The sequence below is a fragment of the Notolepis coatsorum genome (assembly GCF_963971535.1).
Source record: "Notolepis coatsorum genome assembly, chromosome: 10".
In the NCBI taxonomy this organism is placed as follows: domain Eukaryota; kingdom Metazoa; phylum Chordata; class Actinopteri; order Aulopiformes; family Paralepididae; genus Notolepis; species Notolepis coatsorum.
In genome coordinates this window covers 95,854,627-95,880,191 of record NC_140174.1, presented here as the reverse complement: position 1 = coordinate 95,880,191, position 25,565 = coordinate 95,854,627, and the positions used below count along the sequence as shown (strand labels likewise).

Here is a 25,565-nt window from a genome sequence, read left to right as displayed (position 1 = left end):
ATACTATGAGAGACTATACACACAGCCAAAAGCAGCGGGAGAAGAGGAAATAGAAGCATATCTGGAGAAGCTAGAGTTACCATCGATAGGGAAAGAACAGAATGAAGAATTAAATAAGATAATTACGGAACGAGAACTGGAAGAGGCAATTAGTAGAGCTAAAAACAACAAATCTCCGGGGAGCGACGGATTCCCATCGGAATTCTACAAGACATTTAGAACGGAATTAGCACCCATGTTAGGGGCGGCGTTCAGACAGACGATGGAAGAGGGCAAAATGCCCCCCTCGTGGAAGGAAGCCATAATCACCACGATACCGAAGGAAGGGAAGGATAGAGAATTATGTAGTAGTTTCAGACCTGTGTCCATACTCAACGTGGATTACAAGATGTATACATCGATAATATCAAAGAGATTTGAGACGTTTATAGATGAAGATCAAACTGGATTTATTAAAGGGAGACAGACACAGGACAACGTGAGAAAGACATTACACATAGTAGAGGAGATACAAAAACAAGGTGGTAGCGCGGTACTGATTAGCCTAGATGCAGAAAAAGCATTCGACAGTGTGAGCTGGACATTTTTATATAAAACATTGATGAGGTTCGGACTGAATGGGAGGGCGATGAAGATGATCAAGGCGCTATATCAAGAACCGACAGCGAGGGTTAAGGTGAATGGCAGCCTGACGGATAGAATCAGATTAGAGAGGGCTACCAGACAGGGATGTTGTCTCTCACCAACGCTCTTCGCCGTTTTCATAGAACTACTGGCGCAACTGATCAGACAGACCGAGGACATCAAGGGAGTAAGGATAAAGGGAACGGAATATAAACCAGGCCTATTTGCGGACGACGTGATAGTATACATGAGACAACCAGACAAGAGCTTCCCGGCACTGATGGATCTACTGAAGGAATATGGCCACTACTCAGGATACAAACTAAACGTGACAAAGACACAGACCTTAGCATGGAACTATACCCCAACGACGGAAATTAGGGAACAGTACGGGATAAGATGGGACATGGACAAGATTAAATACTTAGGGGTGAACATCACGAGAGGGGTGGGGAAACTGTTTGAGGCGAACTATACACAGATAAATCAGAACATCAAGAGAGACTTAGAGAGATGGACAGTAATGCCCTTGGACTTCAATTCAAGAATAGAGGTCATTAAAATGAACATACTATCAAGGTTACTGTACCTGTTCCAGTCACTACCGATACAAATACCACAGAATCAATTCAGGGAGTGGGACAGACTGATATTGAGGTTCATATGGGCGGGGAGAAGACCACGGGTCAGATATAAAACACTACAACTACCAAAGGAAGAGGGAGGGATGGCAGTACCCAGCCTACAAGACTATTATTATGCAGCGCAACTGAGAGCAGTGACGTGCTGGTGTAACGACAAATATGAGGCAAGATGGAAAGACATTGAAAAAGAAGGGGAGGGATACAAGGTACAAGCTCTGGTGGGAGATAGGGAACTGGTAGATCCTATCACCAAATGCACCTTGACCATATGGAACAGAGTAGTAAAAACACACAAATTAGAGAAGCAGTCAGGGGTTCTGAGATGGATAGCACATGACAAGAGATTCAAACCAGGGAGGCTGGACCATGGATTCAGAAGGTGGGAGAGGGGGGGGGGGGGCAACAGCGATATGCAAAATGATAGAGAAGGGGGAAATGCAAACACTACAAAAATTAAAGGAGAAATTTGGACTAGAAAACAAGGACCACTTCAGATATCTACAGATTAGAGATTACTATAATAAAGAAATAAGAGGGGACAAGGAAGAAGAACAGAATGGAATAATTAGGATGATAGTAAGGGCATACGAAGGAGGGAAGGGAAGGGTAATATCAGCACTGTACTGGGCTATAATGACCAGCAAGGGACACACAACCGATTATATAAGGGAGAAATGGGAGAGAGAACTAGAGATAGGAATAACAGGGAAGGAATGCGAGGTGCAACATTCAACAACAGGATCGAGGATATGGAAAGAGTTTGGATGGAAAAACATAATCAGATTCTTTATAACCCCAGAGCTGAAGGGAAAATATGCACCAACACAAAGAGCATGCTGGAGGATGTGTGGGAAGGAGGGGGCAAATCACACGCACATATTCTGGGGATGTCAGAAGCTGAAGGGGTATTGGGAGGAGATAGGGGAGGCAATGATCAGAATATTAGGATACGGGTTACCACAAACAGGACTGGTGCTTTACTTAGGAGCAGTGATGCCACAGATTACTTGTAAAAGTAATCCGATTACTGATTACTGATTACTCATTTAAAAAGTAATCCAAGTTACTTTACTGATTACTTGATTATCAGAGTAACTTAGTTACTTTGAAAGTAACTAGGTTACGAAGTCGTCGTCGTTCCCCCAACAGTTTTTTTTAAACGCTTTATTGAAAGTGCATAAATTGTTTTTAACTTGTTTCTCTGCACATAACGTAAATTGTTAAACTAGTGCTTCAGCTTCTGTACCATCAAGTATGGTAAAGCAACAGTCTATGATGCTCACAGCATTAGAGCAGCCAGCCAGTGGTTTTACAAAACCAGTGTATCCATTCACATCTAACAAATGCAGGCTGAACTATTCAATTATATCAACTGTAACTATTAAATTGTTTTTATAAATGTCTCTCTATAAACATACAAGCAGTCTCTCTTTAACATGTAAATTAACTGTAAATCTGGCAAATAAGAGCTTTTCTCTCTCTCTCTCTCTCTCTCTCTCTCACCCCTCTCTCTCTCTCTCTCTCTCTCTCTCACCCCTCTCTCTCTCTCTCTCTCTCTCTCTCTCTCACCCCATGCCTCTTTCTCTCCAACCCCACCCAGACAGCCTACATCTCTAATATAATAATAATAATAATAATAATAATAATAATAATAATAATAATAATAATAATAATAATAATAATAATAATAATAATAATAATAATAATAATAATAATAATAATAATAATAATTATTATTATTATTATTATTATAATATAATCCCTTCTCTCCCTCTCTGTGTGTATGTGTGTGTGTGTGTGCGCGTGTGTGCGTGTGCTTGTGCTTGTGTGTGTGTGTGTGTGTGTGTGTGTGTGTGTGTGTGTGTGTGTGTGTGTCTCTCTCCCCTCTCTCTGTCACTCGTGTTCTCCCACCTGGAGAACTGTGGGAGAGCATTAGAGCAGCCAGCCAGTGGTTTTACAAAACCAGTGTATCCATTCACATCTAACAAATGCAGGCTGAACTATTCAATTATATCAACTGTAACTATTAAATTGTTTTTATAAATGTCTCTCTAGTCTTCTTGCGGTTTCACTTCGTTTAGACAAGCGTTTTGGGGTGGAATTCTCAGACGAATGCAACGGAGCCCTGCTGTCAGACGATTGGCGCATATGTCACATGACGTGCTGTGAAGACCCGCCCTACTCTGCCTCTGATTCGCAGACTGTGGATGGGGAATGTGATTGGGCCAAAGCAGAGTCACTCACAGACAGAGAGTCCAGTCACGCCGCGAGGACACATTCTTGTGTAACCCTTTCACTGCCACACCACGTCACTCCCAAATAAGAAAAACAGCTCAAAAATGTATTTTTGACTGTCGAAAACGAAATAAAATACTGCATTCCGCCTGCATTATGAATTTATGATGAGATAGTAACGAAATAGTAATGCACAGCCACTTGGACAAGTAACTGCAATCAGATTACTGGCTTTTAAAGATTAACGCGTTAGATTACTATTTTCGGGGGAAAGTAATCAGATTACAATAACGCGTTACTTAGTAACGCGTTACCGGCATCACTGCTTAGGAGACCTGACACACGAGGGAATACAAGGGGGGGACAAATATTTAATAAAGATAATGTTGATAGCGGCCAGAAAAGCAATAACAAGACTGTGGTACAAAGAAGACCCACCGACAATAGCACAATGGGTAGGAATAGTGGAGGAGATACAGGATATGGAGAGGATAACACACATGCTGAGGTTACAGGAAGAGAAATTTGGAGAAAGATGGGGAAAGTGGGAGGATTACAAGGGGAACGAAAATGACATCACAGAGGAAGAACCAAATGCATCACAAGAGGGCGAAGGGTAAAGGAGGAAAAAGGTTCAAGGAGGGTCTCTGAACCCATGTCACACACTTTTGACTTAGTTAGTATTTTCTGATTTTATTTTTCATTTTTTTTGGGCATTACAATTGTATTAAATTTTTTGTACTTTATTATTTATGTCTGTTTAACAATGTTGTATTAATAATCAAGGAAGATGTGGTTTGTAAATGGGTGAATCAAAAGACAAAGAGAAATTTAGTATAAAAGAAATAGAAAGGGCGAAGGATAAGAGAAGAAGGAAATTCAAGGAGGGTCACTGGACCCATACCATACATTTTTGCCTTAGTCAGTATCTAATCCTATTGAGTAGATATTAAATTTGTCTATACCTGTTCAAGGGCGGTATACAATCAGTCTTTGTATCAAGTGCCTGGAAAAACAACTGTAGTGGAAACATATAACCAACAATGCTATTCATGTAACCATTTATGTTCACTGCATTCTTTCATATTGTGTTATGGGATCCATTTTTGTGTAAGTGTTGTTTGTCTATAAATGTTAATACAAATTTAAGTTTAAAAAAAAAAGAGAGCACAAAGTGCACAGAGAGTCGGTTACCAGTCCCATAGCAAATAGCTTCCTATAGGTGTAAGATAGGTCCTATGCATATAATTAAAATGTATTTGTTGGTGATTAGGGTTGCGGGAGGACAATGCCACATTTGTCCAAACCTCATCCCAGTCAAACTCGGGGTCCAACTCTGGGATGTCCCCACGCCAGATTGTATCTAATGAATTTTTTTTATACGTGGATTGAATTAAGAGCGTATAAAAGTCTGAGACAAACCCTCTCGAGGTTGTCCTGTCCACTATAAGCCTGAGGAAAGGGTGTGGGTGCAACGCTTGAGCCCATGGCATGCCATGAGCCCTCAGCGCTGACCTTAGTTGAAGGTAAAGAAAGAATGACTCGCCGGGAAGATCATACGATTCTTTTAAGTCCTGAAACGCTCGAAGGCCGTTTTTATCATAGATATCCTCAAGAGTATGAACTCCCCTCCTTTGCCATTGAGGAATATTAACCGGTTTGTGCCCAACAAGTAGTTGCTGGTTATGAAAAATTGGAGAGTCCAGGTGCCATGGGCATTTAACCGCACATGACTTCTGTACATTACGCCATGTTTATGATCGGTCCATATCTTAGTTGTAGATTAGAGCTTTCTGTAGAGCCTCAGCCTTATGTACTGTGGAGTTGTCTGTACTATGTAGAGCCTTCTGTACTGTGTAGAGCCTTCTGTACTGTGTAGAGCCTTCTGTACTGTTAGAGCCTTCTGTACTGTGTAGAGCCTTCTGTACTGTGTAGAGCCTTCTGTACTGTGTAGAGCCTTCTGTACTGTTAGAGCCTTCTGTACTGTGTAGAGCCTTCTGTACTGTGTAGAGCCGTCTGTACTGTTAGAGCCTTCTGTACTGTTAGAGCCTTCTGTACTGTGTAGAGCAGACCTGGGCATTGTACTGCGGCCCGCGGGATGATTCTGACCGGCCCGCAAAAGATTACATGATAATAATTTTTTTTTTTTTTTTTTTTTTACTTTTTTCTTTTCATGTCAACGTTCACACGCACAATATACGCTTAGGAGACATGCTCAGAAGATGTTGGTTCTCTTTGGATCCACCTACATATGTGAACAGACATTCTCAGTCATGACGTTTACCAAGTCCAGGTACAGATCATCTCTCACTGATGAACATCTGGCAGCTGTGCTTCGCATCTCCACCTCAGACATGCAACCTGACTTTGATGGACTTGTTAAAGCTCAACAGAGACTGGATTTCTTACACTGAATGAAAAAAAAAAGAACTGAAGAACACTAAAATGTGGAAATATAAGTGAAATGGGACACTTGATATTTTTTTTCTTTTTTTTGCACAGTTCTGAAAACATTAAATGTTTAATATAGGCATGTAAAGTAAAAAAGGCTACAAAACTGGGACACTTTCACAGTTGTGGGACACATGTTCACAGTTCAGTGACATGTCTTGTTTATTTTTGCTATAAGATGATGTGATGTCTTTAGAAAGCTAAGAAAATCCTTGTTTCAATAGTATATGAAACTCAAAATGCCCTTTGTTATTAATGTTTCACATTTTGTTTATCATTTTGGAAATAAATTCTATTTGAATAAATTATATTTTTGAAAGCTAACCTCACCTTTTAATTGCCAAATAATAACATACACTCTTACCAGGGGTCAAAACAATGCCATTTACTGCTTTTTATATAGAAATAAAATGTATATTATGCATAATTGAGTTTGGAATTTTGGCCCGGCCCCCCAACATATTTTCAGTTGCTCATTCGGCCCCCCGGGAAAAATAATTGCCCACCCCTGGTGTAGAGCCTTCTGTACTGTTAGAGCCTTCTGTACTGTGTAGAGCCTTCTGTACTGTGTAGAGCCTTCTGTACTGTGTAGAGCCTTCTCTACGGTGTAGAGCCCTCTGTACTGTGTAGAGCAGGGGTGGGCAATAATTTTTCCCAGGGGGCCAAATGAGCAACTGAAAATATTTTGGAGGGCCGGGCCAAAATTCCGAACTCAATTATGCATAATATACATTTTATTTCTATATAAAAAGCAGTAAATGGCATTGTTTTGACCGCTGGTAAGTGTGTATGTTATTATTTGGCAATTAAAAGGTGAGGTTAGCTTTCAAAAATATAATTTATTCAAATAGAATTTCCAAAATGATAAACAAAATGTGAAACATTTAACTCATTTTCAGTCACATTAATAACAAAGGGCATTTTGCGTTTCATATACTATTGAAACAAGGATTTTCTTAGCTTTCTAAAGACATCACATCATCTTTGTAGCCAAACTAAACAAGACATGTGACTGAACTGTATAACTGTGTAAAGAAAAGTGTCCCAGTTTTGTAGCCTTTTTGACTTTACATGCCTATATTAAACATTTAATGTTTTCAGAACTGTGCAAAAAATATATATATATCATGTGTCCCATTTCACTTGTTATATTTCCACATTTTAGTGTTCTTCAGTTCTTTTTTTTACTGTGCAGAAAAAAAGAAAGGGATCAAGTGTCCCATTTCACTTGTTATATTCCCACATTTTAGTGTTCTTCAGTTCTTTTTTTTCATTCAGTGTGAGAAATCCAGTCTCTTTTGAGCTTTAACAAGTCCATCAAAGTCAGGTTGAATGTCTGAGGTGGAGATGCGAAGCACAGCTGACAGATGTTCATCAGTGAGAGAGGATCTGTACCTGGATTTGGTAAACGTCATGACTGAGAATGTCTGTTCACATATGTAGGTGGATCCAAAGAGAACCAACATCTTCTGAGCATGTCTCCTTATGTTTGGAAAGTTCTCCTCCTTGAGAGCAGAGTAGAACTCTAGCAGTGATGCTGACTTAAAGTGCTCTTTCAGTAGTGAATCAGACTGCAGGTCAATGAGTTCAAGCTGAACATCAGTGGGTACACATTTACATTTACATTTAGTCATTTAGCTGACGCTTTTATCCAAAGTGACTTACAAGTTCTGTACGACAAGCCATCAGGAAGGGCACAACTCTATCAGCTGAGTAACAATGTTCATCAAAGTGTTGAGTGCTACAGTGTAGGTTAGTTTATTAGGACAAGTGCATGACAGTATGGTTAGTTAGGGTTAGTTTTTTTTTTTTTTTTTTTTTTTGTGATAATGGTTGAATAAGTGCGTCTTTAGTCGACGGCGAAAGATTGGACGGGATTCGGCTGTCCTAACTGGGGTGGGTAGTTCATTCCACCATTGTGGGGCAAGGACTGAGAATAGGCGACTTCTCTTTGATGACCCTCCCGGAGCTTGGATAGGAGTAGGTCTGAGACGACCAGAAGATGCAGAGCGTAGGGGTCTTGAGGGTGTGTAGTTAGAGACCATTGACCGGAGGTAGGCGGGAGCGGTTCCCTTTGCCGCACGGTATGCCAGGTCGAGGGCCTTGAAGCGGATTCGTGCAGCAATGGGGAGCCAGTGCAGGTCCCTAAGAAGTGGGGTGACATGGGCCGACTTCGGTAGGTTTGAGATCAGGCGGGCCGCTGCGTTCTGAATGAGTTGAAGAGGCTTAGTGGCAGTGGCCGGGAGGCTAGCGAGCAGTGCGTTGCAGTAGTCGAGGCGGGAGATGACTGTTGATTGGACGAGGAGTTGGGTGGCTTCTTTTGTCAGGAAGGGGCGGATCCTTCTGACGTTGCTCAGGAGGAATCGGCAGGTTCTGGTTGTCGCTGCGATGTGAGCAGAGAAGTTCAACTGGTCGTCGAGGACAACACCAAGGTTCTTGGCGGTCGGGGACGCTTATAGCTTATCCGCAACAGTAAGTTACTTCCGGGGTAGGCCTGATTGGCCCCGACAGGCACGTGACGCGCAACTTTCTCTGGCGCGGAGCGGCAGAGCGGAGCTCATTATATGCCAGTAACCGCCCCCTAATTCAGTATCCAGAAATAGCTCAATTGGCAAGACTGCATGGCTGTGGATCCTACGGCTCGTTGCTGGCGAGTTCGATTCCCTTCAATTTATTTATATATTTTTTTTTAACGTGCATTCGCATTCTTTCGCCGTTTCATTTCGCCGGTTAAGTTTAGGCATTGTTTCGGAGTTGGTTAAGGTTAGGCATTGTTTCGGAGTTGCTTAAGGTTAGAAGGGTTAAGTTTAGGCGCTGTTAAGGAGCTGGTTAAGGTTAGAGTTTGACTTAGAGAATGGCAATCTTTTTTAACGTGCATTCATTTCGCCGGTTAAGTTTAGGCATTGTTTTGGAGTTGGTTAAGGTTAGGCATTGTTTCGGAGTTGCTTAAGGTTAGAAGGGTTAAGTTTAGGCGCTGTTAAGGAGCTGGTTAAGGTTAGAGTTTGTGTTAGAGAATGGCAATAGACAGCCTATTTCCGCGCGACAGCTCTCAGCAGCCTCGTTGCGCGTCCTGAGTTTGCCGCGTCACGTGCCTGTCGGGGCCAATCAGGCCTACCCCGGAAGTAACTTACTGTTGCGGAACAGTTACAGGCGTCGGGGACGCGGTCACAGCTGCATTCTCGACTGTGATGGAAAGGTCGGTCAGGGGGGAGGATTTGGCCAGCAGGTTGAGCAATTCTGTTTTGCTTAGGTTCAGTTTGAGGTGGTTGGTCGTCATTCAGGCGGAGATGTCGGACAGACAGGCCGAGATCCGCTCAGAGACGAGGATATCTGAGGGAGGGAAGGAGAGGAAGAGTTGAGTATCGTTGGCATAACAATGGTAGGAGAAGCCATGAGACGTGATAATGTTATGTACACTATCAACACTGCAGGTAAAGGGAGAGGAAACCAGCTGCATTTCATCCTCAACCTTTTTGAAATCTTGAAAACGCCTTGAAAATTCATCATGCAGTGCTCCCAACATGGATGAGTACCTGTGCCGGTGATCAGCTGATGGTTTGACTTCTTTCAGGGTTTTCATGTGTTTGAGATTGTTGCTGCCTAGTTGCCTTGAAATTAATTGCAACTTTGTCATGAAGGCTTTCACATGGCTATGCATTTCATGAGCAAAAATGCCCTTGCCCTGCAGTTGTGTGTTCAGTAGGGATGGGTACCGTTCACATTTGAACCGATACGGTACCGGTACCGGTACCTGTGAATCGATACCGGTACCCAACGGTACCTTTTTTTCTGTACTTTAGTCTCTAAAAATGTAATCTACCTACCTCAGTTGTGAAGAAAAAAAATCCAAACTTCAAATAACCACACTTTCGACCGTTTTCGGCTTGCCATTGCCCCGACTGCTTTGTTGTTGAATCAAGTCAAATCCTAGGTACGCGTATATTGTGCTTGTGAACGTTGACATGAAAAGATTTTTTTATTTTTATTTTTTTATCATGTAATCTTTTGCGGGCCAGTCAGAATCATCCGTACAATGCCCATGTCTGGTGTAGAGCCTCAGCCTAGAGCCTTCTGTACTGTTAGAGCCTTCTGTACTGTGTAAAAAAAAAAAAATGGATGACCACCAATTTCCTCCAACTCAATAGTAAGAAAACCGAACTCATAGTTGTAGCCTCCCCAGCCCTCCTCCAAAAGATCGACCACCTTGTTCTCTCCGTGGATGGCTACTCCATCTGCCCCTCCACAGAGGTAAGGAACCTGGGCGTCATACTGGACTCCACCCTCTCATTTCACCCTCACGTCAAGTCTGTCACCAGATCCGCCTTCTTCCACCTCAGAACCATCTCCCGCCTCCGCCCCTCACTCTCCGACACCTCAGCGGAAACACTCATTCACGCCTTCATCACTTCCCGCCTCGACTACTGTAACGGAGTCCTTCTTGGTGCCTCCAAGAAGGTTCTGGATCGTTTACAGTACGTCCAAAACTCTGCTGCGAGGGTCCTCACGCGCACCAAACCCTGGCAGCACATCACCCCCACCCTGCAAAAACTCCACTGGCTCCCCATCAACTATCGAATCCCCTACAAGATCCTCCTCCTCACCTACAAATCCCTGCACGGGTTGGCCCCTTCCTACCTGACCAACCTACTCCACCCCTACACTCCAGCACGAGGCCTCCGATCCTCCAACTCCGACCTCCTCACCATCCCCCGCACCAGGCGTTCCACACTGGGAGACCGAGCTTTCGCTGCAGCAGCCCCCAGACTGTGGAACTCCCTCTCCCCCCTCATCCGAGGCTCTGACACCATCAACCTCTTCAAAACCAAGCTAAAAACCCACCTGTTCACGCTTGCCTTCACGCAACACGGCCCCGCTCCCAAGTAGCCCACCCCTGACTCTTTTTAAGCCACAGATTCCGTTGTTTTGTTTTGTTTTGTTGTTTGTTTGTTTGTTAATTTTAACCACTTCATCCAATTGGACAGAACTTGCCTCCTTTTTTTTATTTATTTTTATCTCTTATCTTATTTGTTTTTTCTTGTTGTTACTATACACAGATCTTTTATGTATTTTATTATATATATTTTTTCAATTTTATTACTTACTTTTATTTTTTTCCATCCTTTCCTTGTACAGTGTCCTTGAGTCTGAGAAAGGCGCTTCTCTCTTAAAATTCAATCTATTATTATTTATTATTATTGTAGAGCCTTCTGTACTGTGTAGAGCCTTCTGTACTGTTAGAGCCTTCTGTACTGTGTAGAGCCTTCTGTACTGTGTAGAGCCTTCTGTACTGTTAGAGCCTTCTGTACTGTTAGAGCCTTCTGTACTGTTAGAGCCTTCTGTACTGTGTAGATCCCTCTGTACTGTGTAGAGCCTTCTGTACTGTGTAGAGCCTTCTGTACTGTGTAGAGCCTTCTGTACTGTGTAGAGCCTTCTGTACTGTGTAGAGCCTTCTGTACGGTGTAGAGCCCTCTGTACTGTGTAGAGCCTTCTGTACTGTGTAGTAAATCTGTAATATAAGTTTATTACAGGTCAGTGCAAGACAGAAATCCTCTTCATGCAAGCAGGCTAGACAGCTGGATTAATCTGTATCCTGTTTGTTTTCATAATGTATTATATGTCATATAACACAGTACATAATAAGACATTGACACCCTGTTAGTCTGTTCACATTTTGACCACAAGATGGCATGACAATAAAAGGCTTGTTGTATACAATGTAAACAAACCAGGGAGAAAACTCTAGAAATTGATGACATGCCCTGATTGCTATAGATTTGTTTGCCCTATTTGTTGATTTGCATTTTAATTTTATATATATATATTTTTTTTTAAAGTATCTTCATAATGTGTCTTGTATAGTGGCAGAATTACAATACCCTACATATATTATATTAGGCCTACTATGATTTGCTTTCTATTTGGCCTTCATGTCGATATAATTGCATTACCTTGCAGCAATAGTCACAATGAAGTCTGCAGCAGAATGCAAATGAGATATTTCTTGATCCTACATATGAAATAGATGAATTCCAAGTGAACCAAGTCAAATATATAGATTGAATTTACCTTCCAAGACACTGTGAATCCATTTCCTTCCTTGAGAACGGAAGACTGATCTTGCCTGCCAAACTTAACCAGCTAATGTCGCCACAGGTTGCCTGGCAACAGATGAGGCTTTTTGTGGTGGAGAGGTTTTATGTGTATTTGTGTTTGTCTCTTGGCTGGTGCACTTGGATGAGCAAAGGATATGGCATTTGAAAAGAAGATCAAATGCTGTCGCAAGTGATCATAGATTGAAAGAAATCCCAAACTGAGCAAAATGGCCGCCGTGTGAATAATGGTCAATAGTCATGAAGACATCAGGGAAGGATATACAGCAGGTCAGAGTGATAAAAGATAAGGAGGGCAATGTGCTGACCAGCGAGGACAGTGTGGTGAGAAGGTGGAAGGAGTACTTTGAAGAGCTGATGAATGAGGAAAATGAGAGAGAGGAGGATGGACAGTGTGGAGGCAGTGAACCAGGAAGTGCAACAGATCAGTAAGGAGGAAGTGAGGGCAGCTTTGAAGAGGATGAAGAGTGGGAAGGCGGTAGGCCCAGATGACATACCAGCGGAGGCCTGGAGATGCCTAGGTGAGATGGCAGTGGTTTTTCTAACAAGATTGTTCAACAACATCTTGGAAAACGAGAAAATGCCAGAGGAGTGGAGGCAAAGTGTGCTAGTGCCGATTTTTAAGAATAAGGGAGACGCACAGAGTTGCAGCAACTACAGGGGAATAAAGCTGATCAGCCACAGCATGAAGCTATGGGAAAGGATAGTGGAGGCTAGGTTAAGAGGAGAGGTGAGGATTAGTGAGCAGCAGTATGGGTTCATGCCAGGCCATGTGAGCGGCGCGGCGCGTGAGCGGCGCGGGGCGCGGAGCGGGCGGTTTTGACGTGAGCGAGGAGTGGGTTTTAAAATGAGTCGGCGCGACGTCCGGAGCGAGAGTTCTCCTCCGCTCCAATCCACTCCAGGCCGCTCACAGTGGTTTAACACTGTTGATGTAATATATACATGCAGTACAATGCCAAAGCAACAGATGGCGATGTACAAACATGAAGGCCATTTTCAACCAATGAAAAGGGTGAACCTGTGATATCCTGTTCAGGCTTTGTCACTCACTCCTGTTAGAAAAAGTATCGATGCCATTGTTGTTGTCGTTAGCTTACATGCTAACGTTAATGGCAGCGACCATAGCATTGTGGCTCGGCTAGCCTATCATCGCTTAATAGAGCTAGTGAATGGATAAACAACGTTATTTAACATTGCAGAATGGGTACAATTACAATGCGGCTCAATACAAACAATTGTTAAGGGGCCCAGGGGGTGTAGACTGTTGTAGTTTGAGCTAATTTACACCATGCTCCAAAAGAGAGAAAAAAAATCTGCCGAGCGATCTGGCGCGGGGAGCGCTCGATTCAAGGTGAGCGGGGAGCGACTTGGGGGCGGGGTCAACATGAGCGATTAGCGGAGCGGACCAAGCTTTAAAGAGCGAATAGCGGATTTCTCGGCCGCGCCAATCCGCTCACGTGGCCTGGTTCATGCTAGGGAAAAGCACGACAGACGCATTGTTCGCCCTTAGAATGTTAATGGAGAAGTATAGAGAAGGCCAGAAGGAGCTGCATTGCGTCTTTGTAGACCTAGAGAAGGCGTATGACAGGGTACCAAGAGAGGAGGTGTGGTACTGTATGAGAAAGTCAGGAGTAGCTGAAAAGTTTGTGAGGGTAGTACAGGACATGTATGAGGGCAGTGCGACTGTGGTGAGGTGTGCAGTGGGAGTGACGGAAGGGTTCAAGGTCAGGGTAGGATTGCACCAAGGGTCGGCCCTCAGTCCTTTCTTATTTGCAGTAGTGATGGACAGGCTGACAGATGAGGTTAGGCAGGAGTCCCCGTGGACCATGATGTTTGCAGATGACATCGCAATCTGTAGTGAGAGCAGGGAGCAGGTGGAAGAGAACCTGGAGAAGTGGAGGCATGCCCTGGAGAGAAGGGGGATGAGGGTGAGCAGAAGCAAGACCGAGTATATGTGTGTGAACGGGAAGGAAGACGGAGGGGTGGTGATGATGCAAGGAGTAGAGGTACCAAAAGTGGACGAGTTTAAGTACTTGGGGTCAACAGTCCAAAGTAATGGGGACTGTGGTAGGGAGGTGAAGAAGAGAGTGCAGGCCGGGTGGTGCGGGTGGAGAAGGATGACAGGGGTGATCTGCGATAGAAGGGTACCAGCAAGAGTAAAGGGAAAGGTATACAGCATGGTGAGACCAGCTATGCTGTATGGTCTAGAAACAGTGGCGTTGACCAACAAGCAGGTGGCGGAGCTGGAGGTGGCAGAGATGAAGATGTTAAGGTTCTCTCTGGGAGTAACAAGGTTGGACAAAATCGAAAATGTCTACATCAGAGGAACGGCCCATGTTGAGCAGTTCGGGCAGAAAGTGAGAGAAGCAAGACTGAGATGGTTTGGACATGTGCGGAGGAGGGAGGTAGGGTATATCGGGAGGAGGATGCTGGAGATGGAGCTGCCAGGAAAGAGGAGGAGGGGAAGGCCCAAGAGGAGGTTTATGGACACAGTGAAGGAGGACATGCAGGCAGTGGGAGTGACGGAGGACGACGCAGATGACAGAAACAGATGGAAACGGATGATCCGCTGTGGCGACCCCTGACGGGAAAAGCCGAAAGAAAAAGAAGAAGTCATGAAGACATCTTGGTTAAAGATACCTAATGCCCAGATTATGAAGCCCTCGTTGCCTAGACCAAAGGGAAAGTCCACCGCGAAGCAACATTAAACTAATTGACCAGATACCGATTAATTAACAGATACATTTTCTCTAGCTCGCTGGCCAAAGTGATCTCTGCTCAGGAATATCGACAGTGGAAGGTGCTAATTTGGGAGCGCCATATGTCATAATGACACGTAGCTCCACCCTCACTCGGTTTAGAAGGACTACAATGGGCGGGTCATTCGAATTTCCTGATACCTCGATCGTCTCTCATGTTCAGCTTCCTACTCTCTCTTGAGCACTCAGTGACCAGAATTAAAAGTTATCCCCTCCTTGTGTGTTTGTGTGTTTGGTAAGAGTTGAAACCTTTGACTGGCATTGTCTGATGCCCGCCCCCTTTTTGCCTCAGTGTAGTCATTTGTAAAGCAGGAAGCTGGAGCATGTGAGTAGTGTCATAATCACAGCACGGGCCTACTTCACTCCCCCTCCTTTTCCCCTCACGTCCTCCACACGCTCCTCTTCATCCCCCTCTCCATCCACTGCACACTCCTCCTCATCCTCTCTTTCTCCAGTCACCCCTTCCTTCACCCTCATACGCCCAGCTGTATTCCATCCCCCTAATTCGCACGCGGTCAAGCACCCCACTCTCCACAGCTGCACTCAAACCTTCCCTGATGGGGGGACTATTTCTACACCTCGACGCTGACCAGAAGCTGTCGTGGTATTAATTACCACTGCCCAGGTACGACGTCTCTGCCGAAAGCTCTGCTAGATACCAACCGTGTATTTGCTTACTCTAACCTATTTCTCTCCTGTGCCCCAAGGGACCGCCGTCCCTGCCTGGACGTCACCTGTTCCCGAAGAGGAACACTTGTTTTCCCGCTGCAACCCAGCAGCTCCCAAGACAAGCACCAGGACCGCTTGCTCGCCCACTGCCGCCGCGGCAGCCACAAGACAGAACATAACCCCGTTCTATTTTCCCTAATTCCTGTGTTGCTCAATTGACATTAAACACCCTTGAAACCGCTCCTATCTCTTCTCGTGTATTCAGCAATTGGGCTGTGCTCCCAGTTCTCACAAGTAGTTTAGGATTATATATCTCTGGCCTGACGATGTGTACAGAGCTGTCTGTGGCCTAATTTTACTCTGTAGTAAAGCAACTTTTCTATGAATACAAGAGAGACCCAGAGTGGAATATCCCTTTAATTTGTGTTAAATTCATAGTATTCTCAGGACGTGTCAAGCCAACGCCAGTCAGGCATGTGCACACATAGAGCCCAAGGGGTGCTTGAGCACCTGCCCTTTTGAGCCTCGCTGTGCGCGCTCGGTTAAAACACACACAGGTAAAGTGCCCTTTTCAGCCTTTGAGCACCTGCCCCTCTAAAGTCCTGTGCACATCCCTGAACACCACAGCTCATTAGCCACAGCCGTCATGATAATAACCTGATATTTGATGACAATCACTTGTTGTTTGCTGACCAAGATGTTTGTGATAGAATACCATTAATTGACCATATTCACGTGGTGGCCATTTTGCTCTTATGTGGAAAGGAATTCCATCCTGAGAATGACATAATGACCGCCGTGTGAATATGGCCAATTGATATGACTATTGTGTTGATTAATTAGGATAATTGGGCGAAGCTGTGGTAAATGGTTACAAATTAAGCTTGTGACTGGAAGATTATCTTTAAAATGTGGGTTGGTTTAAAAGTGCTCTCTCTCCTCCTTCAAGATGGCCATTTAAGAGCCTTCGAGCAAGGCATCTAAGCCCCACTTGCTCCAGGGCTACTATACTTATACCTATACTTAATGGCTTACTTCATTCAAAATTCACAGCTTCAAGAAACACTGTTGTACATTGTAGTAGCACTAATCCTTGAGTAGGCCTACAGGAGGTGTTATGAACACTGTGATTCATTTTCTTATAATAATGGTAGCCTATGCGGCTAGGCCTACATATTTTATGAACTCAATTGAATTCAGCAATAATATAATATAACATTATAATAATAACAACTCAATAATAAGATAATTTGGATGTAACTCATAATAGCTATTGTGACTTTAAAGTAGCCAAACCAGTGACATGTTCAACTTCTGGCACAGCTAGGGCTTGGCTTTGAATGAAAAGTGATTCCACCTTCCAAGCTTTACAAACGACGCAAATGAATGGTACTGGTCCAAACTGTATGGCCAATCCATCGCAACACTTCCGGTATTTTGAGCTCATGGGAGTGCGCGAGGGAGGGGGGGGGGGGGGGGGGGGGGGCGTCTATATTAATCCCAGCCGAAGAGTGCAAGAGCGCTTCCGCATTTTGCCCTGATTGGCCCCGGTAACACCCTCCAAATGCGCATTTTCTTTTCCCCCGCTCAGACGCCGAAATGGAATACATGTATATTATTCACTCGCAACGCCATAACGTTATTTCCCTGTACATTGCAACGTTAACACAACGCAGCTGTCAACTGTACTTTACATATTATCCAAACGAGGACCACATAACGCCATAACACGCCATAACGTTATTTCCCTGTACATTGTAACGTTAACACAACGCAGCTGTCAACTGTACTTTGTAACGTTATGTTATTTCGGGCATTCATAACGTTATTTCGCGCGACCATGTTACTATCACAAGATAGCGACTTAACAATAACAACAGACATGTTTTGTATTCTTTCTGGTCGTCACGAGACCGCGATCAAACTTACTGTATCAACTTCAGGCTTCAGCCACCTTCTCTTCTCTTTGTCGTCGGGAGGAAAGCCGTAATAAGATACCGTTTTGTTGACATCGTTGAACGTTTATTGCAACACGGAACACAGAACTAACTGACTACCGCGGCGCGACAACCAGGAAACACAGCAGCCTAGCGTCAACACAGCGGCCTCTGCCGCGGGGCGTGGCCGTGCCTGGTCACGTGGCCGTCGCGGCCAATCAGGCCTACCCCGGAAGTAGGAACGGTTGCGGAACAGCTACAGGCCTCCCGACTTCACTGGAAGGATGAGACAAGGTGTATCATCTGTTTTGTGCGCAACAGAGGGAACATGTATGCGCGTGCGCGTGCACGCGCGCGCGTGCGTGGGAGCATGCGTGCGCGGGCGTTTGGCCTTCGCCCATATTACGACTGCACCCCTGGAACCACAACCCCCCTTCCCCCTCTCAAAAGTGTCCAGAAAAAGAGTGTATATACATTTGGCGTAGAAACTGTACATTGGAGGAGGTTGGGTGGGTGGGGTGGGGTTGGGTGGGTGGGGTGGGGTTGGGTGGGTTGGGTGAGGGCTGTACATTGGAGGTGGGGGGGGGGGGTTGGGTAGGGGACACACACACATTTTACACTGTACATTGGAATACTGACAAAGCCTTACTTGGTCATTTACTGTACAACTAGGTTAGGACATTTGTAGGGGCCAGTTTCGAATTGCAGTCTCACGTAGGTGTTTTTTGAGAGTGTTTTTGAAAGTGGGTAGTGATTCACATTCCTTTACAGCTTTAGGTAGGGCGTTCCACATTGATGTGGCATAATTGCGAAACGTGTTTAGTCCCTTGTTTGAGCCGAATCTGGGTTTTACATGATTTGTGGAGCTCCCTCTGGTGTTGTGATCGTGGTATTCACTGACCTTTGGGAAGTATTTTGACATGTACATGGGTACCTTGGTCACGTAGTGTATCTTGTAGACCAGGCCCATTGCAAGTTGCTGTACTCTGTCGTCTACTCTAAGCCATCCTAGGTTGTCAAAGTGGGCAGGGGTGAGGTGGGTTCTACTGTAGGAGTTAGGTCAAGCAGTAGTCTGACTAGCTTGTTTTGAGATGTTTGTAATTTGTTTTTTAGTGCCTTTGAGGTGCTTTGGTACCATGAGGTGCAAGCATAGTCGTAGTACCCTTGTATAGATGTACGTAGCTTAACTGTCTATCTGTATGTCGTGTGTGTCTGTTATGATGAATTGAAAATGGGGGACCCTGATGTAAACAAGACGAAAATCTTTCTCTGCAATCTGTTAATAAAGTTTTCAATCAATCAATCAAACCTCCCCCTCACGAGCTCCGTGTAACGCGGAAGTGCAGTGGTCTATGTGTCTTTAAGAGGCGTGCGTGGAGAGTTGTAGTAGGTGGAGCTGTGTGAGCCACAGTAGTCAGTGTACAGCAGTATTCAGTTGATGGGGAGCGGTAGGACTCGCAGATAGGAGTCAGAATCCATGGCAACAGCAATGGCAGGTGGGAGAGAAGACAATGCAAATAATAATTATAATAATGAATTAATGTTAATTATATTTGGAAATACATTGCGCAGTGACTAAGCGTACCATACCTTGTAAAACAAACTTCATGGAACTATTTTATTTGCTATGTTTTAGAAACGGAGACGCGTCAGAGATTGCTGCGCACCGTCAAGAAGGAGGTGGGTATTTTCAGCTGAACAATAATCGACTCGGAAAAACAAACACATATTGGTTATAGCCAACGCGTACATCTAGTAATCCTTTCACCTAAAAAGGATGCCATTCACACCAGTCCCGTGATATATTTTTCGCATTACGATAACATGTTAGATAGGCCTAGTTAATGTTTGTAAGTTATATTTGAGAAGACATGCATTCTCCATACTAATTAATAAATGTCCAATTATTTTCCACAATCATGAATGAATTTAGACGCCAAAGTCATACGGCTTTGGAGGACGATACATACGTTAGTTTATTATAAGCAGGGGGCGGAGGGGGTGTGGTGGACAACTTTTGGTGTAAACTTGTAATCCGAAGAAAACATACACTGATTGATTGTAATTCTATGTCTAGTGCTGTACAATTGCGTGGATCATTCATTCTTTTTTTTCAAGTGCCCCCTGTTCGAATTCGAAATTGCCAGCCCCCCCCCCCTTTGCTCATCATGTAGCTTTTGAATTGAGGGGTTGGAGTATCATGTTGGGCACTGAGCCTATATTCTGTACGTGCCATGTCCAACCATAATGTCATATTCAAACCATCGGGTTTCTTTTACCAAACAATTCTGTCATGTTTCCATGAGAGGATGTTAAGGGAGTTTCCCCACAAACAAAGTGCACATAACAGATTTGTACTATAAATAAAAACAGTGCCCAAGAGGGTCAGGGAGCAAGGTAGAAATGCTAGGAAATAGAAATGGAAATGGAAACCCTCTAAATTGCATGTGTACATTGAGCCTTTACACTTCAGATATAAAAGGTCTTCCATTTTGTCTTCCAACTATTGAATGATTCCGTGTCTGGATGGCTGCTGATTTGCTCAGGATTTGGCTGTAGGACCTTCTGTACACTTTTGTGATGCGTTTAAGAAAAATGCTGTGTAACAGCAAATATTTTATATATAGCACGTGTGGTGATCAACATAATAACCAAGATGGCCTCAATAACTGTTTTTATGAGCTACGAATTTCTTGTTTGTTGTCTAATAAGTCAAGTATGAACAATCATACTTAGAACTTGATCATATTAAATCCTCTTTTAAGAGACTATTAGGCATTTGGATTATATAACCAAAGCCATAATAATCTTGTTCTGGTCAACCAGCCCTGCGGAGCTCCATTGTACAGAACATTTTGATTAGGCTTACGGTTCTAATTAGGGATGCTCGATATTGGCTTTTCTACCGATACCGATATACCGATATTGTCCAACTCTTAATTTCCGATACCGATATCAACCGATACCGATATATGCAGGGTTCCCCCCCCCCCCCAAAAATGGAATAATTTCAGGTAATTAACATTACATATCTCTTGTTGTGGAATTAACACAACATTATGCATACTTTTGACAATAAATAAAATCAGAATTTGTTCTTACTTGCTTGCCTGGGTAAATAAAGGTTATAGAAATGTAAAAAAAAAATATATATATATATTTTCTTTTTTGAAAACCGATACCGATACATCCCTAGTTCTAATAGAGCTATATGGTCAACACCTCATCTGTGCTGGCTAGGGCTGTGATACCTTTGCTAAATGTGCCATAAAAAAGAAGACCATTATATTATTCCCTGCAAACAAAGACATAAGAATTACACCTGGGTCCTTGTAAAAAAAGAAAAAAAATTATTTAAAGTCCAGGGCCCTCATTTATCAACGTTGCGTACGCACAGATATGTGCGTAACCCGTGCGTACGATCGTTTCTAAGCAAAGTGTGGGACTTATCAATTTGAACGTGTGCGTGACTTTGTGCGTATATTTACGCACAGCTCCGGCCGTGCGTACCTGGCGCCCGGTGGTAGAATATGAAGACTGCAGTCTGCAACGCGGAAATAAGCTTCCGTGCATTAGTTTCAACACTGGCGTGTTCAACTTCTGTATGACCCGTAATTCATTATAGTTCATTGTAAAATAGCGACAGTAGTGTAATTATAACGTGCTCACGCGCGAACAAGAGGTTTGCCTGCTTGTTTGGCACGGGGGGCAGACGCAGAACACCCACCTCCAAACGCGATTAAATATTGTTTCAAATTAAAAGAGAAATACTATTATTTTGTGTGTCATGTTTCAAAATAAGATTGGTCACAACGAAATGCTTTCTACTTCAATTTGTTGGTTAGAATAGATGACCTCCGTTGAAACTTCACTGAGACTAACAGTCTATTTGTGAGCTCCCGCACAGACGTGATAATAATAATAATAACAATAATAATAATAGCTTCATTTTATATAGCGCCTTTCAAGAGACCCAAGGTCGCTTTACATAGATAGGGCATAGGGGGGGGGAAATAACAAAGTAACAAACATAGTGAACAGACACAACATATAAATATGATGATGGAATTCATTCAAGTCCTCTCCACCCTCGGGTCTTTGCCACCGGCACGGTCCATCGTGATATTGGAGATGGATCGAGCAATAGACTGTTACTGTAGCTGTCAAAGCTCCATCACAAATGCAGTTATGTGAATAGAAAGGGATTCCACTCAGTCAATGTTGCGATGCGCATTTGCCTGATACATGTCGTTGCTGCATGCCGGGAGGAAAGGCATGCTGCATGTTTTCAATTCATTAAATAAAACGGATACTTTTTGCAAGGGTTTACTGACTGTCATACAAATAATCAACCAACTACATACTGTAACTTTTCAGTGCACGTTCTTATTTATTTACATTATTTAATTTATTTACATTGTGAAAACAGCCTTGTGAGCTCCCGCAGTGACCCGCACACAGACATGATGGAATTCAAGTTCAAGTTTGTATTGATCACATATAGGCAGGCTACACATGGCGTATGGCTACATCATACATGGCAGTGAGATTCATTGTTCTTGTATATGCTCTCGTATTATTGTTTATATAGGCTACCCAATACCGACATCAAAATAGATTGTATGCCTCTACAAATCATATGCAGGTAGAACATTTACGGAAAATCCGTCGCGATTTGGAATAAAATTGAGGAGAACTTTAATCCCTGGGTATTAATCGAACGAAACGGAAAAAGGCAGTCATTTTCCAGCACGGTCTTTATTAGTTAATATGGTCTTTAAGTTAATAGATATCATATCCGACATCACCGTACGTGTACACGTCTCTGTCAGCCTGTCACGTATTTCTCCCATAACACGCTTCGCTCGGCTTAGTCCATTTTTCCACATTTCATGGGGGTGTTCCATTACCGTATATTATATGGTTAATTACGGGCGGTGCTATATGCAAATACTTAAAATCGTGCACGAGCGTGGAGCGTAGAACTTAATGGTATTTATCAACACGGAGTGTGCGTACGACCTGTGTACGCACGTGTGATAAATCCCGATTTTTCTGTGCGTACACACATTCTAAATTATGTGCTTAAGAACGGAAATAGAACATTTTCTAATTGTTGATAAATGAGGGCCCTGGTACCTTGCCTCTGATTTTAATGGAGGCCTGTTTGCAGTCTTATCAGCAGAGCCCAGAGTGCACTGTTAACCCTTTCACTACCACACTACCAAAGGGTTAACCCTTTCACTGCAACAATACAGACGGTTAACCCTTTCACTGCCCAACGACAAAGGGTTAACTCTTTCACAACCACACTACAGACGGTTAACCGTCTGTAGTGTGGTAGTGAAAGGGTTAACCTTCTGTAGTGTGGTAGTGAAAGGGTTAACCTTCTGTAGTGTGGTAGTGAAAGGGTTAAAGCCTGCCGTGACCGTGCTTCTCAGGCCGTACTGGTATTCACCTACGAGAGCTCGATCAGACCTCCCAGTGTTAACCAGTAATGCACGTGGTGTGAAATAATAATAATTTCAAAAACACTTTAGAGAACGGAGGGACTGCTTAAACACTCTATCTTGTTGGACGTCAGTTTAATGATGCCAAGAAGGGCTGATGTATAACTGGAAACAGTGCAGACTCCAGCTCACTAGATTTCATCTGTACTCTAGCACAGCACCCTGCAGAGTTCACTGTAGGGTAATTATTTGCATTGATTGATTGAATGGCTCCAGCATCTCAGACTCTACTTACATCCATAAGTACAGTAATTGGTATCAAAGTGTCAGTGGCACTGCTGTTAGATAATAATGTATTGATTGAAGATATTTTCAGTGCAGCTTAGAGTGATTTCTATTCAGTCTGCCAAAATGGCAGAAATCACATTCAATAGAGGTGTTTTATATATTTCTGTCATTATTTAGTTTGGTTTGTACCACCTTCTGTTTCTTGGCTGTGACATTTCAGATGATGGGTTCTTGTCCAGCTTGTCATGGGCCATCACTCTGTCAACTACAGTAGACATTTCATGCAGTTTGTGGTTTTCATTGAGATTGATGTGCGTTTAGCATACACAAGTTGTTTCCAATAGAAAACGCTAGCATTTACATTAGGTAGTCCACAATTCTAAACCGAAACTCTGTCCAACCAAATGCAAAATGCAAGTAACACTATAGCTGGTATAAGCACTTTACTCATTCAACCAGACAGGTAGACATTACAATCTGAGATCACAAAATCTCATATCATGTTCCCTCTGTCAAAACTGAATTTGGGAAACATGCGTTCAGCTATGCTGCTCCATTTTCCTGGAATCTTTTACGAAAGGATTTGAAGCTATAGTCCCCCCCACCGCGATATCGGAGACATCCACCTCCACAATAAACAGAGCCTCCGAATCGTGGCGGATCAGTACAGAGGCGGAGGTAAACCGACGTTTGAGGTCGCGAAAGGCTGACTGCCCGAGGCGACCATTCAAAGCCAGGGAGAGAGGCCTTAGTGAGAGCTGTCAGAGGATTGGCTAAGGCGCTAAAATTGCGAATAAAACGCCTGTAAAAATTTGCAAAGCCCAAAAACCATTGTAACTCCTTGACAACGAAGGCCGTGGCGAGTCCAGGACTGCACTCACCTTGGCTGGATCCAGGGCCGTCGTTTTGGTATGGCAAGGTATGGCACTCGCTATACCTTGGCAAATAAAAAAAGTAAAAATTTAAAAGATTTATTTTTAATTTGTATTACAATTTATTTTATGTTGATTTAGAATTCGAATGTCAACATTATGAACAAAGCTTCGAACTATCGGTACAGCCCTAGCATGTTTTGATATTGTCAATTATCTCACTTTTACTAGGTGACTTTTACTATAGGTGACTAACTCAAATATGCCACAAAAAAAGGAAAATGGACATACAGATGTTTTTTAATCAAAGGGCAGCAGAGACAAGTGATATAGGGACACAGGTAAGGTCTTACAATGGCTTAGTGATTATAATTGCAGTCAGCATTCAGCATTCAGTAACCCATACTTTTTGTGAACGTGTTTTTGATACTACATTCTGTTGAACACACACCTCAAAACCGTACCTAAGGAAAATTGGCTCAATTGCAAGAAGAATAATAGACAGTTATGATATTACATTCTGCATAATTTGTATGCAAAATATTGTGGTTCCCTGCTTTAGTCTGTTGACACATTTCTATACTAAAAATGCTTGTGTAGTCCTGTGTCATACCTAAATGTCATATAAGTGAATTGTATAGAAACAACTCACCAAAAGTGACTATTGCGCAACTGATTTGAAAAAAATCCACCAAAATCCATCCCTTCAACCCCCCACCCTCCCTAATGGCTGGATCCATGCGAAGATCACCCTTCGTCAACACAAAGCCCAGGAAGGAAACGGTGTCAGTGTGAAACACACACTTCTCTGCCTTAACAAATAGCTGATGCTGGAGGAGATGGTGTAGCACCTGACGAACGTGCTGTTGGCGTTGCACCATATTGCGGGGAAAAATGAGGATGCTGTCTAAAGACTGACACCTAGGGGTGTAACGGTACACAGAAGCCACGGTTCGGTACGTACCTCGGTATTGGGGTCACGGTTCGGTACGATTTCGGTACAACAGAAAAATATATATTTATAATTTAATTTATAATCTTTTATTATTATTATTATTATTATTATTATTATTATTATTATTATTATTATTATTATTATTATTATTATTATTATTATTATTATTATTATTATTATTATTATTATTATTATAATTATAATAATAATTTATAATTATTATTATATATTTATGATAATTATTATAATAATTATTATTAAATAGAATAATCTTCTATAGGCTTGCCGTGGTAGTCAGTGATACTGGTGTCATTCTGTGTTCAGGCATCCACTGAATAAATTAATTGCCTACTGTCCCTTTAACAACTTATCCTTGCTAAGTTTCAGTTTCACTTCTAGAGAGAATTTTACTTCACGAGACTGAATACTAGAGAACAGATGACATGTTACAACAATGGCAGAGGATTATTTGGATTTAAACACAGTAGCAGTTCAACTGGAGAGGAGCTCAGTATGTAAGTTTCTTTTTTTTATTTGATCAGCTCTGCCTGAGAGTCCGGCGGGGGAGAAT

The 25,565-nt window shown here is 43.0% G+C and overlaps 1 protein-coding gene across 1 annotated transcript in view; it reads left to right on the top strand.

The window, feature by feature from the left end:
- Nucleotides 1–12,434: 12,434 nt before the first annotated feature.
- The window catches only part of sgsm1a (small G protein signaling modulator 1a), a gene marked incomplete at both ends in the record, with an annotated part of 153,352 nt that continues 140,221 nt past the window's right edge, over nucleotides 12,435–25,565 (top strand). The window contains 2 exons of the mRNA XM_084323110.1: nucleotides 12,435–12,585; nucleotides 19,066–19,109. Coding sequence (XP_084179236.1) covers nucleotides 12,435–12,585; nucleotides 19,066–19,109 — 195 coding nt within the window. The remainder of the gene's footprint in view (nucleotides 12,586–19,065; nucleotides 19,110–25,565) is intronic.